The 16763-nt window shown below is 38.1% G+C and overlaps 1 protein-coding gene across 1 annotated transcript; it reads left to right on the forward strand.

Moving 5' to 3' along the window:
* Positions 1-567: 567 nt before the first annotated feature.
* LOC105049623 (transcription factor GTE9) lies at positions 568-16475 on the forward strand. The gene is made up of 10 exons (XM_010929342.4): positions 568-2545; positions 2625-2673; positions 2779-2934; positions 14431-14501; positions 14694-14763; positions 14894-14974; positions 15072-15187; positions 15295-15361; positions 15463-15593; positions 15687-16475. The coding sequence occupies exons 1-10, from the start codon at positions 1391-1393 to the stop codon at positions 15951-15953; spliced, it is 2163 nt and encodes a 720-aa protein (XP_010927644.1). The 5' UTR covers positions 568-1390; the 3' UTR covers positions 15954-16475.
* The last annotated feature ends 288 nt before the right edge of the window (positions 16476-16763 follow it).

The raw sequence follows: 16763 nt of genomic DNA on the forward strand, positions 1-16763 counted from the left end.
ATGATTAATTTTTTTTTATGATATTAATCTTTAGATTATAATTTATATAAATTTTAAAATATTATTATTATTTTTTTTTATAGTTTCTATAGATTTTGAAGCAGTTATTATTATGCAATCCAACTGCCAAGAAGGAGAGTTATTCTTTGCTGCAAAAGAAACAACTCGAAGCCAATTGTATTGCATGCGTTTTTTTATTTTTGGAGTAAGATTCCATTGCACGTGTTAAATGCCAGTTTTTATAGCAAGGGAAAGGAGACAAAAGGGGCAAATAATTTTTTATTGATCAAATCCACCTGTCATCTTGGATGACTAAAATAGACACGTGGACCGGTTGGATTTGGATATAACCCCTAGACCTGCATTCGCTACCCGTGGCCGTTGATTTGGCAGGGGTCCAACGAAGCCAGCACCACTACGAATCTCAGCCGTTCGATGAACCCGAGACCGTCAGAACGAAGACACCACAATCCGTGGGACCAACGGAAACGGACGGCCACGATCGAGTGGGCACCGGGCGAGCGGGCCTATAGAATGGGCCACGGGGGGCGACCACGCGCCACTTCAAGCGTTCGCCTTGGTCCGAACGCCAAAAGAGCCTCTTCTGCGTTCTCTCACTCTCAGAGGCTCCGGAGGCGGAAAGAAAGCGCGCGAGAGAGAGGGGTCGGAGGAGAAGTGGGGAGAAAGAAGGGTATCCATTCTAGGGCTTCTCTTCGGCGCGGGATTGGCTTCTTTGATCGGTATATTTTGGAAGCATTTCCCGTGTTTGTTTGGTTTTTTCCGATCTTGGCGCCTTCAAGTCGTTCTCCGCTTCCCTCTTTCTCCTTCTACTCGATCTAAGGGTGGTTTTGTGGGGTTAGGGTTTTGATATCTGTGGATTTTACTGCTCGTAGCTTTAGTTTTGGTGCAGAGGGTTGTTACTGGAGGAGAGCTACGGTTAGGGTTTTTTATCTTATCTATTGAGAATCGGGGGAAGAGGTTTGTGTTTTCTGTACGTTGATTTAGGTTTTGGGATTTCGGGTGGAAGCTAGGGTTTTGCTGCTCAATTTTGGGTTTTCTCGGTGAAGAGCAAAACCCAATCTTAGACTTCTGATTGAAGGTGGGCGTGTTGATTGGTCTATGCTAAAGCAGAAAGGCAGAGACCGGGCGACTTATTTTGGTGGGAAATTTGAATCGAGTACCATCAAAATAATTTATATAAATCCGCTGATAAGTTTTGAAATTTATACTGTACAGAGGAAAGTTATTGAAGTTTGGAAGAAGGGATTATGTGGCGTGGTGGATATATAAAAATTTGATGTTTTAACCCTAGGAGGAAAAAACTGTTATTTTTTGTGGAGTGTATGGCGGTAAAGAATTGAAGCAAAAGTTCTGGTGATTTTGGTGCGCAATGATGGGGAAAACGCAGAGGTTCTCAAAGGGATACTCTTCGGGCTTTGTCCCAGACTACCGGCATGCGGTTGAGACGGTTGGTGAGTCAGATGGGTTTGGTAGCCCAGGCCATGTTGACTCAGAGGACTCTTGTGCTCCAAAAAGGAAGTGTATAAGCTTAAATATGGAAAGGTATGATGGTTTCAATGTCCCATTGCAAGTCATTTCTCTGTCGAAGTTGTCTGTTCCAGAAAGGAAGGAGCTAGAAACTAGATTGAGAGGAGAGCTTGAACAGGTTCGACTATGCCAGAAGAAAATCCTCTCTAATAGCTTGGCAAGTGCTAATGGGGTTGCCGTCGCATCCTCCAGTGATGGGCGTGTGAAGAAACAAGATCTTGTGGGTCAGAATGGTTCGCAATTGAAGCATGGGAACTCTGGAAAGTTTGAATCTACTAAGCAGGGTCCACCTCCTCCTATTAGCAACTCATATGCCATGTTGATGAAACAATGTGAGGCCCTTATGAAGCGCTTGATGGCACACCAGTTTGCATGGGTATTTAATACTCCTGTTGATGTGGTGAAGTTGAATATCCCAGATTATTTCCAAGTTATTAAGCATCCAATGGATTTGGGAACAATTAAGAGTAAGATGGCTTCAGGTGTTTATTCTAGCTTGTGGGATTTTGTCTCAGATGTGAGGCTTACTTTCATGAATGCCATGACCTATAATCCAGCTGGTAATGATGTACATATCATGGCAGATGTCATGAGCAAGTTCTTTGAAACAAGATGGAAACCTATTGAAAAGAAACTGGCTGCAGCTGTTAAAAGAGAAAGAGAAGCTGCCAAGCCAGTGTTGCAGCTGAAGAAGAGGAAAGCATCTCCTATTAATCACAATATTGTTATGCCTGAGACTGTCATGCCAATGATGTCAGAGGAGGAGAAGCAGAATCTGGGCAGGCGCTTGGAAACTTTAGGCGAGCTTCCAGTACACATCCTGGATTTTTTGAGGAGGCATACCGGCAGTGCAAATCAAACTAATGAGGATGAGATAGAGATTGACATCGATTCTCTTGGTGATGATAATCTGTTTCAATTACAGAAGCTTCTGGATGATCATTTGCAGAAGAAACAGTCAGGGCAGCGAGAAAAAACTGAGCCTTGTGAAATGGAGGTGGAATTTGATTTTTCAGACCATAAATAAGGTGTTTACCCCATGTATGTAGCTAACTTTACACTAATTTCTCTTGCAGATTTTAAATGGATCCGGACTCAGCAATTCCCCCAGGCATCCTTGCAAAGGTTAACTTCTTGTCCCATTCCAATGCTTTTCTCAATTCTACAGACAGTTGTGAGTTAGATACTTCAAATTTTACAACTGCATCATTATTTCTTGTTTATGTGCAGGCAATGAGCCAGCTGATGAAGATGTGGATATTGGTGGCAATGACCCTCCTATTTCAAGCTATCCTTCAGTGGTGATCGAGAAAGATACAGCACTTAGAAGCAGCAAATGTACTAGTTCAAGCAGTTCCAGTAGCGATTCAGGATCATCTTCTAGTGGTCTGTGCTTGTTTCTAAGTCTTTTTTTCTTTCTTACTTTTTATCTTACCACATTATTCTGTTGCTTAACTCATTACTTTATGGTTTGATTCAGCAGTTTCATTTTGAAATTTTATTTATTTTTCTTTGTGGCATTTATGCCATATTGATTCTTGTGTATTGATGTATATCTGCAGTGTTAATGTGTTCTATTCTCCATATTTTAAATGGTTATTTGTATTTGATGAAGCTCTACATTATTTTCATTTTCGAGGTTGTTTTATGCTGTTCCTTTGAATATGTCATGCAATTTTCCTTCCAAATGTGTTTTTGAGGGTCGTGAGTCACTTTGTATGGAATATTTATGTTGACAACTCATCCAATGCTCCTTGGTAGCTTTAGCAAATAATATCTATTATAGCACCTGCACTTTTTATGAAAATTTTCTCTCTCCTGATGTCTAGGCTTGAAAACTCATAATGCCAATGCTTCTACTAAATTATGGATTTGTAGTTGCTCACACTAAAAATCCAAGATTTTATTTAGTTGCTTGTCAAGAGCTTGTATTTGGGCAAACTTACACTATGAAATCTGACTTGTTTAAACCAGTTCATTAGACTCCTTATGTGAAAGATCAATCAAACAAAGCTGAAATAAATGAGAAGATTAACTGATTTGATAGTTGATACTTTTATATTAGATTAACCGATTCGATACTTTTATATTTTTTATTGGTCTTAATGTCCTTGCTAGCTAGCCTTCTCAAGGTGCATCAATTTTGTATAGAGATGACTGATTAAATTGGTATTGGGCACATATGACTGGATATGGGGTGGTAAGGGGTGGAAGTGGCTGGATAGCTTTGATGATACATGCCTGATTATGTATGAGATCAAGCCAGGCAGCCTTGGTGGATGATTGCTAGGCATCACATCCATGTTGTAATAGATGAGGACAGTTTTAATTTATGTGTAAATTTACATAGTGAACCAATAAGCTGCATATCATGCATTTACGTTGATGGGTGCCTTTTAACATTGCTCATGAATTAGAGGGGCAATCATGTAGATGGGACTGATAAAGGGATACATTACCTATGTAAGTTTGGATTGATTTCAGCAGCTTATGACTGATTCTACTTTAGATTTGATCTGGACTTGTTCATGGGGATAAATTGCTGCAACAATCCTCCAGATTAGGGGGGAAGAAAGCAGAAGTCGGACATTTTAATAATTTGGTGGGAAAGAGGGAAAGGTAGCTTCCATTGCTACAGAGAAGAAGAAACTTACGACATTTTTTGATGTTGCTTTTGCTTTCTAAAGAAGTTTGTTTATGAAGCAATTCTGTGAGAGTACTCTTAAGAGAATATTTTCTTGACTTCTTTAGTGTTTGATAACACAACATGAAAGCACTTGTTGAGCCTGTTGATTTCCAATGAAGTTTGATTTGACTCTACTAATTCTAACTTTGTTGAGATTAAGGTTTAGATTACAAACTTTGAGATGATGCCACAAATCATGCCTTTTGGTCTGGGTTGGTCTAACTTAACTTTTCATACTCCATTTCTAGTTTTGTACATGCAATATGCCTACTCGTAAGAGGCAACTTATTATTTTGTGAAGAAAGTAGGTGATTTATGTAAGCATACGCCATAAACTAATTTTTCTAGTTATTAACAAAAACAGCTTATTGACGGAAGCCTATGTGAGAAGCATGCTTCATTGAGCTTCACCAAACATGTCTTTCTTGGAATACATGCTTTTCTTAGCTTACAAAGTTGTGAAAGTGTATTTTTTAGCCATGTTAAATGTGACATAGTTTTAGTTTCAGGTCTCCAATTATCCTTGTATAAATACCATAGTGGTGCCCCTTATGGACCTTCCTTTTTTGTATTTGTTATCTGGAACTTGTTGAATTACTTGTCTATGTAAGTTGTACTTATACGAGTGCTCATATATGCTTCATAGATTTTTGAAATTTCCAACATACAATTGAAAAACACTAAAATAAAAAATAAAAGATTAAGCAACTGGAACTAAGTTCTAACTTCTGTGAAGTAAGTCTTCGGTAGTCCACATGCATTAGCCACTTCTGCCATACATTGGCCTACCCTGAAGCTTGATGGCTTGGCTATGTTGGCGTGTAAGTGGTATGTGGTCTGAATGTTCAATCACCATTTGTCTGCATCATTTTTTGTGCAGGTTTGACCACTTTGTCTAAGCTGGTGATGCTTGTGTCTTCATCAGGTGCACGATTGGTCCCTTGCATTGGTCAAGGAGCATGTGTTGTCATAGGCATAATGTTTGACTTTCTTGTTGTTAGGGTTGAGGGTGTCCAATGGGATGTGTGATCTGCACATCTCATGCACATTGCATTTCTTAGAATCTTGATCTGTAAAGAAGCTGCTAGGCATTGATGCTTGACATCCCATGCACATTGCATTTTTAGGCTAGTTTTGCGCATTGTATTCTGTAGAATCTTGATCTGTAAATATTCCACTAGTCATTGGTGCTTGACAATGACTTGCTCATAGTTCATCTAGGCTGGTATGATAGGTGGTTCTTGCTGCTTCATCTTTAGGTTCAGCTTCTTAAAAGCTCAAATGGATTACATATTGCATGTTTCCTCCATAGATGGTTGATCCACAAAGTTTACCTTGGCAAGTGACACAAGCTATGAAAGGGTTTTTACTTATTCAGTCTTTACATCTTCTCCCAATTATAGATTGCACTATGCCTACATCTTCTATTGGGCTTTTTCAATCAGCTCCACCACATATTTGTGGTGCTCTTTGATTGGCCACAACTTATTGTACCATACATTCCCTTGCATAAAGAGTCAGTACAACTGATAATCTAATTGAGGAAGCCTGTTAGGTTCATGATGCAACGGAAAAATGATACTTAGTCTCACATCTTGTTCATCCGTTATGCCTGCCGTGATCATCCCTTGTGATTGACATGTGCAAGGAAAAGTATCTTAAGTTGTGCCTGTTCTGTGGTCATCATGTTTCCAGTCGTGTGCCATGGTTTGGAGCAATTAAATGGGTTTTATCAGTTGTATTGGAATGTGTCGTGCATGCCATGTACCAGTTAAGATGGATACATAATGTGAAGGTGCATGCCTCCTTATCGTGCATGTGTTTGTTTAACACCGTCATACAGTACCTTAATTCCTGATCATATGGATCGACCTCCACCAATTGTCGTCCTCTGGAGTCAGAAACAATGTGTTGATGTGATATGCCTGTAGGGCTCATATTTGGTGTGGGACATGAAACATCTTTCTTGCCATCCAAGGACTTTGTAAGCAGCATATCATTGATATTTTGGCTAAGAAATCGCTGTGCAACTATTTCTGATTAACGTGTTTGGCATGGCATTTTGTGCATTGTGTTAGTGTGTTTCATTGGAGGATGATGGCAAATCTGATTTACGTCATTTAGATCCTTGAAGGATGCAAGGGCTTGCTTACCTCCAGTTTGCTAAGTTGCTATTCCACACTTAATTGGTTTTATGCTTCAGATATGCTCACCAGTGGTTATACAGCTGACTTAAATGGTTTACTGAGATATGCATTAGAGGATGATGGTGAATCTGACTTATCATTTTTAGGTCCTTGAAGGCTTCAAAAACTTCTTGCTTCTCCATCATATGCATTTCCAGTTAGCTAAGTCTCTATTTTCCACACCTCATTGTTCTTCATGCTTTGGAGCTTCCCATGATGTATTTCCTGATTGATTGATTGTTGAACAAAGTGCCTTTGCTTTAGGATTAGGTGCTTTGGTACCACCTAATAGAGCCTCTTTGTAGAATAGATTAGGTTTATGGAGTTATGGATCTGATCTAAAATTATTGGGGGTAGGTCACATCAGTAATTATCTTTTGGGGGGGGGGTTTGAGAAGATGGAGAATGCTAATGCTTTAGAGGCAAGAAAAGGAAAAGAAGGATCCTGATTTTACTATGAAGACGAAAAAATTAAATTAAATTTCAAGTTATTGATTTTCCTCGTACAACATCTTAGCACATGGCTTAAGTTGTGGCTACATAAGTCCTACATGATCTATCTTTTGCCGCAGTTTGATACAATGAGAAAGCACTAGAATACAAAAAAAGACTAAATAACTGAAATAATAAGACTATTTCTGTGATCATGCTTCTGAAAATATGCATGCATCATAAAGAAAGGACATAATTGTTGTGTTTTCTCATTAGGTGTTGTAGGTAGCTATGATCAAAGATGAATATTTGAAGGAAGTCTGAAATTAGGAGAGGAGGGAGCAAAGGACGGGGCTTGAGTGGGGAAAATATGGTTTAATGATTGGTTTTAGGTCAGACATCAGACTCAATCATGGTTGTCTGTATGAGTTGATATTGATGCAGTCCAATGTTTTTAGTAGCACTAAATCCTTGGTTCCAACCTGGTTTCAATCAATGAACTGGGAATCAATAGTTAGGAACCTCAAGCAGAGAACGAGAGGTCTTTGGGAAGAAAGAGCCAAGATTGAAAAGATAGCTGTGATGGTTTCCTCTAAAGCACAACTGATAAAATTAAGTAGCAGATCTGTTATTTTCTAGAAAAATTCTATCATGATTTTATTATTTTAGGCTACATGTGTCATATCTGGATTAATCGAATTATAATTCTGAAACCAATCTGGATGTCAATTTAGGTAGTAAATCTAGAATTGTTTTTTGGACAAGGGGCTTTTGTTAGAAATCTGAAATTAGTATTTATAGATTTGATAAGGTCGATCAAACAATTCAATCAAAAAATTGTTGCCATACACAATTTGCAGGCATACTCATTTATAACTCAATTAATAAGACCATATCCAATTCATGGATAGCAATCCACACCACAACCTTGATTGTTCAAATTTGCCTATGTTCATTTGCCACCTTTGACCTATACCTGAATCAACTTCTGTAATGACCTTTTGCCATAGTTTTGTTGCATTTTGACCAATTTATTAGGCAGGGGCGGCATGTATTATTAGGTTCTAATTCCAATCTTAGGAATCAGAAGTTCAATTATTTGCCTTTTTTGTTTGCTTGATATGCAACTTGGATTTGAATTTATGTGGACTAATGGCGATGGGCAAGATTCAGGTATAGTGGAATATTTTGCTTTGATAGGGAGTCAAATGAACCGGATGTTATTATATTTTATACACTTCATCGATTCAATAACAAGGAGGATCTGATTGGTGGCCATGGTCCTGTCTTTGTGATAGATTTAATTGATATACTTCATATTTAGCATATATAGTCTCTGCTAGTTATTTATTTAACAATGTAAATGGGGAGATATTTACTAGAATAATAGAAGGCATATATAATGGGATTAAAGGAACTTATGAGTCACAACAAGACTTTTTTTTTTTTTTTAAAAGTTTGATGTGCTTTTTTGTTTTTTGAATTTATTTTATTGGATTCTTTCTTGGGAGTTCCAACTTTCTTTCTCGCTTGAAATAATTTGATGTTGTTGAGCTTCCAGTTTAGATGGATGGATAGAGTCTTGGGAATTTGCTTTATACAATAGTTTAGATGTAGGAGTACGATGGAACAGATGTGGGTGATCATTGATTTGTAGCCTATAGCCATGATATTAAATGGTCACATAAGGACCTACTTTTTATGTTGGGTATTATACCCTAACACCCCCCACCCCCCACCTCCACACCAAAAAGAAGAAAAAGAAGAAGAAGGAAGAAAGGAGATGACACATAAACCTAACTATCAAAATTTGCACCAACTAACTAGGGCAACATTATGAATCTTGATTTGCTAGTAGTTCCTTTGAAAGCTACCCAGTGTTACTATTAGGGCTGGAAACAAGTGAAGCTAGGCATAGCTTGAGCTTATTGTAAGCAACTTGTTTAAGAGATCTAGTGAGGGATTAAGATCATTCTAGGCTTTCATTTAAATAGTTTGAAGCATGATATTCCGTACCGGCCTAAATCGGTCGGTACATTCCGTATCGTACCGTATCATACTATACCGTACCGGTAGGAAATTGATTCGGTTCAGATCGATTTTTCGGAAAATAGCCTGAATTAGATCGAATCAATTGGTTCGGTATGGTATCTGTCCGAACCGCCTGATATTGTGTAGTTTGATCTGGTACGGTATGGTACGGTACCGGTTTGGCTTGATTTTTTTTATTTTGGTCTATTGGGTGGGATTTTTTTTTTATTTTTTTTATTATCGGTATGGTCCGATATAGTATGGTACGGTATCGGCCGACAACCGGCATGGGTTTCGATATCGAGTCCGCGAACCTTGGTTTGAAGTAATAATCTTGATTATATTTTTAATCTTATAGTTGAAATACATTCTATTCTACATTATCTATATTAATTTATAAAAATAATTATAAAAATAATTATTTATACAGATAATAAGGGCTAAAATAATCTATAATGTATAAATTTTTTGTATATTTATATCTCAAGCTAGTTGAGTTCGAGCGAACTAAGCATACCTCTAGCTTGGCTCATTTCCTAACTGAGTGAGCCAAACTCCAGCAAAATTTTGATGTGAGCTCGAGCTAGCTTGTGAGCAGCTTGCTAGTTTTCTAGCCTTAGTTATTGCAAGCTTGTCTAGATCCTTTTTTGCAGTTAACATAAATGCTAGCTCAGGTGCTTTCTCTTCTCTTTTAGAACTCTTTGGCTTATAATTGAGTTCCTCTTTGTAATGGGGTTTCCTCGTGCCTGCATATGTCATACAATTGTAGTTGGTTCTCCATTAGTTTGCTCTCTTAGCGGGGGATATGCTATCTTTTTCTAGCTTTGTGTTGATTCATCTTGTTTTCACCTTTATCGCTTTTGTCCTCTCTATTGTACACTATTGTGAACTATACAATATTGCAGACCTGATTGCTAATTGTCAAGTTCTGCTTTCAAGTCACAGAGATATGCATCTGTTATCATATGAAAGCACCTCAATACTCTAGCCTCACTATCATGGTCTTTTGTATCATTCTATTCCATCTGGGTACTGGATGTACTATACCATACTGATATTGATCCGGTACAGTGTCTTGTACCATATTGACACTCAGTATGTTGTCTCGTATTATACCGAGTGGCGTATTGACATTATAATAGGATATTACCAGTGCGGGATCCGGTATCAAGACGGTGAACCTTGCTCACTATTCTTTTGGCTAATAGTTCACAGCATCTCTCACCTTCAGTTTTGTTTGGGCCTCTATTTCATATCTATTTCTATTGAAAATGCATTCGTGTCTTCAAGTTGTAATGATGATCGTCAAGCATTTATCTTGGTGGCCTTTCCACTGTAATTCTAAGTTAACATATAACCTTGTTTGCTTTTTATTAATCAGTATTTTGTCATTTGCAAATGACATTCCTTATGGTACAATATTATCATCCTGGATATAAATATTAAGTTTATGCATAACCAGTGAAAATTGTGATATATATGTATGTATGTGGGTAAAATTGCAGGACATGCTATCTCTGTTTAGCTTAACATCCTTTCTGAAATATTGCAGGACATTCTATCTCTGTTTAGCATAACATCCTTTCCGAAAGATTTCTCAATATATTGATTGTTTTGTGGGAATGTTGTTGGCAAAAATACTAAACAACTTTGTATGAAAATTTTTATTACTTCAGCAGAGTGATGAAATCTGAGGCTGTATATCTATTTTATCACATTGGTTGGTATGCACCAAGTTTGAAATACTGCGGTGCATGCCTCCACATCTACTGGTTTGCCAATATGGGGTGGCATGGCCTGGTATGTATTGTAGTATGGGGCAGTACATACTGCAATGTGGTTGGTTTTTTAAACCTATTATATATACTTGTGTTGTTTGAGGAACAAGATCATTGGTTTCTTCACTATTTTCTGGTTTGTTAGGGCTTGTATTCTCCAATTCTAGCTCATTTTTAACATTAGTACTATGGATCAAACTCATTCTTGTAGTAGTCGAGCTGTGTACCAGTTTCTAAAAGCCGCAAATTGAAAAAAAAAAGAAAAGAAAAGAAAATATGACAAAGTACTCAGTGTCTGACACCTAACTGATTTGGATATGTAGCAAACACAAATTCTAGAAGCTGGATGTGAGTGTCCAGTTAACACGGTTAGTGGCAGAGTCTACGTAAGATGGAATCAAAATAAAACATATGCCATAGTTCAATTGCTAATTTGCTTTATGCTTGTGCATCTATTTTGAAGTGGAATTTCCTAATTCTTGGTTCTCTGTAGATGCTAGTTCTGAATGGATTATTTTGATATAATTGGTATTTCTAAGAAGTGATATTAAATTTAATTTGCTAGTATTTCTAGTGAGTGTTCTACTCCATGAGTATTCACTAGTGAGTGTTCTACTCCATGAGTATTCAGGAAGTAGTTGAAATGTTAGCGACATGATAACAGTTGTGTCTACCCTTTAAATCCTTGTTTTGCAAATGAATTGCCACTTCTTGCACATAGGCTTAGATGATTGTAGCCAGTCTTGTCATTGAATTTAATTTTGCAGATCTTGTATATAATGTTCACCTACTTTCATGACCGTTTATTGCTTTTAGCTCCAACCATGGAAGGTGGGTTGCAATATTCAAGGGGGAGATCTGTGACAAAGCCCTTATTTTCTTAGTTAGATTAGACATTTAGGGTGCATTTGAATTCCAGAATATCTTGTTGGTGTGATAAAGATTTTCCATGTGAGAGTTCCATCTTAAAAGCATGTTGGAAGTGGGGAGGTTAAGAGGGACTGGGCAGCTGGCAACTCAACTAATCCTTATTAAGGATGAGATATATCACTTTGGAAAAGGGATAGGTTGTTCCAGAAGTAGGGAGGAGTTGTGCTACCAGCTGCCCTGGTCTCTTTTCACCAATCATTCTAGCAAATTTTAAAGCAGAAAATTTGCAGGGAATCTTATTGGACCGATAAACAGGGCCTTAGAGGAAAACCAGCAAGTACTATTCCTTGCTTGGAGTTGACTTAAATGAATCAAGCGTCATTAGGGGTACAAGTTGAATGGCCAGCCACAGTGTGACTAGCATTAGCTATGCTTGACCGGAATTGGTTGGTTAGTGTCCATTTTGATCCAAAATTGACCACATAGTGAAGGTATTCAGGTTACGGTTGATCAGTTTCTGTTTATGCTTAGCTTTGGTGCTTGTGGATCAGACTCTGTTTTGAACTTTCCTTTGGCGAGTGGAATCAAGTCTACTGTAGTTGGTCCAGTTCTTAGGTGACCTTTGTAGAATGCAATTGAATAAAAGCTTGAAGACCTGAAACAGACAGAGTAAGTTCGGGTTATGGGCTTTGGTTGTTAAAAAGTCGATTCAGCTTCATGCTGGTTATGGATTTTGCTGCTTACTTGTTTCCTTAATTACAAATTGATAACCACCAAAATTAAGACCTGAAACAGACCGACAAGTTTGGGTCATTGGCTTTGGTTGTCTCAAAATCGATTCATCTTCATGCTGGATAAGGATTTTGCTGCCTACTGGATTCCTTAATTACAAATTGATAACCACCAAAATATCTTGCATTGTGCCTTTCTTAGCTAGGGATTGACATGGTACATTTATTATGTTATCCCATGCCAACTGTAAGCATTGGCATGTAAAGTCACACTAGTTTGTCATAAGATACACAAAGTTAAGATATGCTCCTTTGTTAAATTCTTGTTGAACCTTAGAACAATAAAGCTTCTTTATTCTGATTTATAAATATGTTTTGAACAATTAAAGGTAATTTCTTAGCATCACGTATTATTGTAAAACTATAGAACACCCTAAATGCTTGTGATGATTATTATGTATCACACAGTTTAAAACTTCAAAGCAGTCTATCGTACAGAGTGACATTATATAACTACTATATTCCAAGTTAACTGTTCTTACAAGCTTAAGGTCTATTACTGGATGGTATAGTTGTTGTGGGCATAACTCTGTTTACATATTAGAGTGCATATCATTATCATTGTGCATGCAGTGATATATTTATAATACCAGTCTTGGTGTTGGCTCGTGTAGTCCATATACCTTTTTGGTATCAATAAGGGAACAGACTACCATTGCTGCCACAAGTACTGCAATACCTACTGCATGAGTCTGGTCTGGATAGAGGTAGCCATAACATGGGTAGTGCAGGAGATCTGCCTGGCATCTGTTAGTCATGACATGCTTATTTTATATATATTGATGGGATGTTAGATGTAACTTTGATAATTAGATATGGAGGATGATGAGCCACATGTGGAATAAATAGTGAATTTCCCCAAGTGAAAAATACACTACTCCTTTTAACTTGCAACTGGTTATCTTTTATGGATTTCATCCTGGACATGTAAATGCTCCTCTAATAGGTCTTATACCCCTAAGATGTCTCCTAGATCCTAGATGCACGCTGTCTGTTATAGGATAGTTTTTTTGACTCTCAGTGGTATGGCTATTGGGGATCGTAAAACATGTTTTTAAAACAGGAAAGTAGGATTCTGGTCGTCACCACTGTCTTGACCTGTGGTGTGTGCGTCAGAAATATGCATAGGTAATGGTCTAGGGTGGATGATACAGCTGTACAGATCCATACAGTATATTTTCCATTGATATGGTAGGACTGGCACTTCAAACTATAAATGGAAGTTAAACTTGTAAAACTGGTGAACGCCAACTACCCTTTATGAGAACTTTGCTTCAAATATTTAAAACTTCATGCTATACAGGTTGAGCTGAAAGGACATGAGATTAGCTGGGTGTTGCTATAAGCTATATTTAAGACTTTATGATATACCGGTTAATCTGAAAGGGCAGGAGATTAGCTGGGTGAGGCTATAGGTTGTTGAGGAAATGGAAGTTTTTAGGAACAAGTGTTGTGCTGTTACTCGTGAGATAAAGGAAGCTTTAACTTTTTCGTGCTATTGATCTATCTGTATTATTGAAGCATGATGATTGATAACCTATTTTTTGTTTCAAAAATAATTTAGAGATATGTCCTTTCACAAAAGGGCCTACCCTATCCAGTACGAGTTCCCAATTTAACTACATTTTGTCTGCATCATTGTTAAATATTACACTCCATATCTTACTTTCTGTTGCATAACGGAGGTCTTTTTCTCTGAAAGGGCATGAGATTAGCTGGGTGAGGCTATAGGTTGTTGAGGAAATGGAAGTTTTTAGGAACAAGTGTTGTGCTGTTACTCCTGAGATAAAGGAAGCTTTAACTTTTTCATGCTATTGATCTATCTGTATTATTGAAGCATGATGATGGATAACCTATTTTTTGTTTCAAAAATAATTTAGAGATATGTCCTTTCACAAAAGGGCCTACCCTATCCAGTACGAGTTCCCAATTTAACTACATTTTGTCTGCATCATTATTAAATATTACACTCCATATCTTACTTTCTGTTGCATAACGGAGGTCTTTTTCTTGTTTTATTTGTCATAATATTGGTGCCTTGTATGTATAGATGCTTAATGCTTGTTCTTGCAAATATACTTTGTGATTCAACTCTGATCCTTCTGTAGATTCGGGCTCTGGTAGTTCCTCAGCAAGCGACTCAGATGAGAAAGTTGCTAGTCCTCCAAAGGTTATCAAGGTATTTTAGCATCTGAAATCACTGCATGAGCTGTTGCTTGGGACTGCCAACACTTTTCTAGCCTTGTTATTCCATTTCTATTCAATATTATTGTCATTATGAGTCATGTTTTGTTAAATCTCTCTGTTTTCATACTTCAGAAATTTTTTTCTTTCTTTAGAAATTAAAGTCTGTCATGTTTTGTTTATGCAGGAAAATGTACGATCTGGGGCAGCTTTGGACCAAGAAAAAAGTGATGTTTTAAACCCACTCGATGGAAATGGTAGGTTTCTGAGTTACACCTTTAACCCGTGGAAACCGATGTGCTTGTAAATTTTTTTGTATCTGGAGACATACTGTTCCTTCTTTCATCAATTTATTGTCTAAACGCTTGTATTATTAGCATCTTCCAGGATCTACTAATGGGTTAGATCAACCAGAACGGGACGCTTATGCTATACCTGCATCTGTCGAGGCAAATAGCCACCAAGAGGGTAAGCATGAATTTCAAGAAGAATACTGTGAAATTCCAAGGATCTTGAGCATATATTATGCACAGATCTCCTTACCTTTGCATTGTGAAAATTTTAGGGGGGAATGCTCCATCCGAGAGGCAGGTCTTCCCTCAAAAGCTCTATCGTGCTGCTTTATTGAGAAGTCGCTTTGCTGATACAATCCTCAAAGCTCGTGACAAGACATTTGACCAGGTTGGTTAGAGGTGTGACCAACTATAGCTGTGTCACTTCTGATCATGTGGTATACTGCCCAACAATTGTACTGTGTATATGATGTGTCAATATTTTTCCGAGAATAGGGTGAAAAGAGGGATCCAGAGATACTTCGGCTTGAGAGGGAGGAGCTTGAGAGGAAAAAGAGGGAAGGTGAGGGGCAACGAGGCAATTGTTAATACATTTTTATGGTCCCCCCCCCCCCCACCCCATTTCATGTTGTGAATGATTTATCTATAATCATATGAAAACAGAGAAAGCTCGGTTGCAAGCAGAAGCTAAGGCTGCTGAAGAAGCTCGAAAGCAAGCTGCAGCAGAAGCTGCAGCAGAAGCTAAGCACAAACGTGAGCTCGAGAGAGAAGCAGCACGTCAGGCCTTGCTTCAGGTGCGTAAACTTTTGTTTTCAGGCACAACATGGTATCTTTTATTTGTTATTTTGATATTTTATTTGATGGTGGATATTCTATGTATCATGCAGATAGAGAGGACTGTGGAGATCAATGAGAGTAGTCAATTTCTAAAGGATCTAGAGATGCTTAGAACTGTTCCAGCTGAACATGTACCTAGTTCTGTTGGTGAGACAAGCCCAGTTCACTCACAGGAGGATATTGGCTGTTTTAAATTTGGGGGCAGCAACCCTTTAGAACAGCTTGGGTTGTACATGAAAGCTGATGACGAAGAGGAGGAAGATGGTGAGCCAAGCACTGCTCTTGCAAATGATGTTGAGGAAGGAGAAATTGATTGACCATCTTCAGCCTTTCCTATTACATATATGCCCATGGGCTGTGGTCTCCACAGCATAGTCTGTTGGGTGGCGGACTGGGCCAAATGTGTTCCGAGTACCAAGTGTTTTTGTTGGCCTAAACCAACCGAGTCAAGATCGTCATGATTTCGTTGCCAGACAGACTACTGATGGTGTGCTATGCTGGTTTCTGTTTTGGTTTCTGGCTTGTATCCAAGTGGCCGTCAGTTTTGGTGTTGAGAAGCAGGTTGGTCCCATCGGGAAGCTTGTGTACTCTACGTGAGCGTTGGACTGCAGTATGGATTGGTTTAGAGGAAATTGGTGAGTCTGACTCTTGCGTTGCAGATTCAAAATATGTGATATTTTATAAGCTGATTGAGGCATCAGATTGCATTCCATGTCGCCTATGACAATGTGGGAGGTGTTGGAGATTGCTGTTAATAGTTATTGTTTTTCATCTTTGCCTCCCATAACTGTACAAAGACAGCTGATAGATAAAAACAAAGTTCTTTTGTTCTTATTGCAGTTATGTTCTAACTGACGTATGCTATCCTTCTTGGTGGGTCTCCCGAGCTAAGATTTCTGTGTAATTGTGTTTATTGTGGTTTGGCTTCTGTTGCTTTGGTCCGTTGCTCTAGTTGAGGAAGTTGAGAACTTGCTGATAATGAAAAAAATTGAAAATGCTCAAATTTGAGTGGTAGGAAATAATGATTGCGGGGTAACTCAATGGCAGCGAGCTATTGTCTAGAAGCATGGAACTCTTTAACGAACAACCAAAGGAATAATGAGCAGTGTGGATAAAATGATGACTCT

The sequence above is a fragment of the Elaeis guineensis genome, chromosome 8 (assembly GCF_000442705.2).
Source record: "Elaeis guineensis isolate ETL-2024a chromosome 8, EG11, whole genome shotgun sequence".
Classification (NCBI taxonomy): Eukaryota; Viridiplantae; Streptophyta; class Magnoliopsida; order Arecales; family Arecaceae; genus Elaeis; species Elaeis guineensis.

What these genes read in the sequence shown, in the direction of transcription:
- LOC105049623 (XM_010929342.4), top strand. Translation starts at nt 1,391, where the DNA reads ATGATGGGGAAAACGCAGAGGTTCTCAAAGGGATACTCTTCGGGCTTT. An exon ending in TTCAGGATCATCTTCTAGTG is followed by an intron (nt 2,935 to 14,430) that starts GTCTGTGCTTGT and finishes ATCCTTCTGTAG; the next exon opens with ATTCGGGCTCTGGTAGTTCC. An exon ending in TGAGAGGAAAAAGAGGGAAG is followed by an intron (nt 15,362 to 15,462) that starts GTGAGGGGCAAC and finishes ATATGAAAACAG; the next exon opens with AGAAAGCTCGGTTGCAAGCA.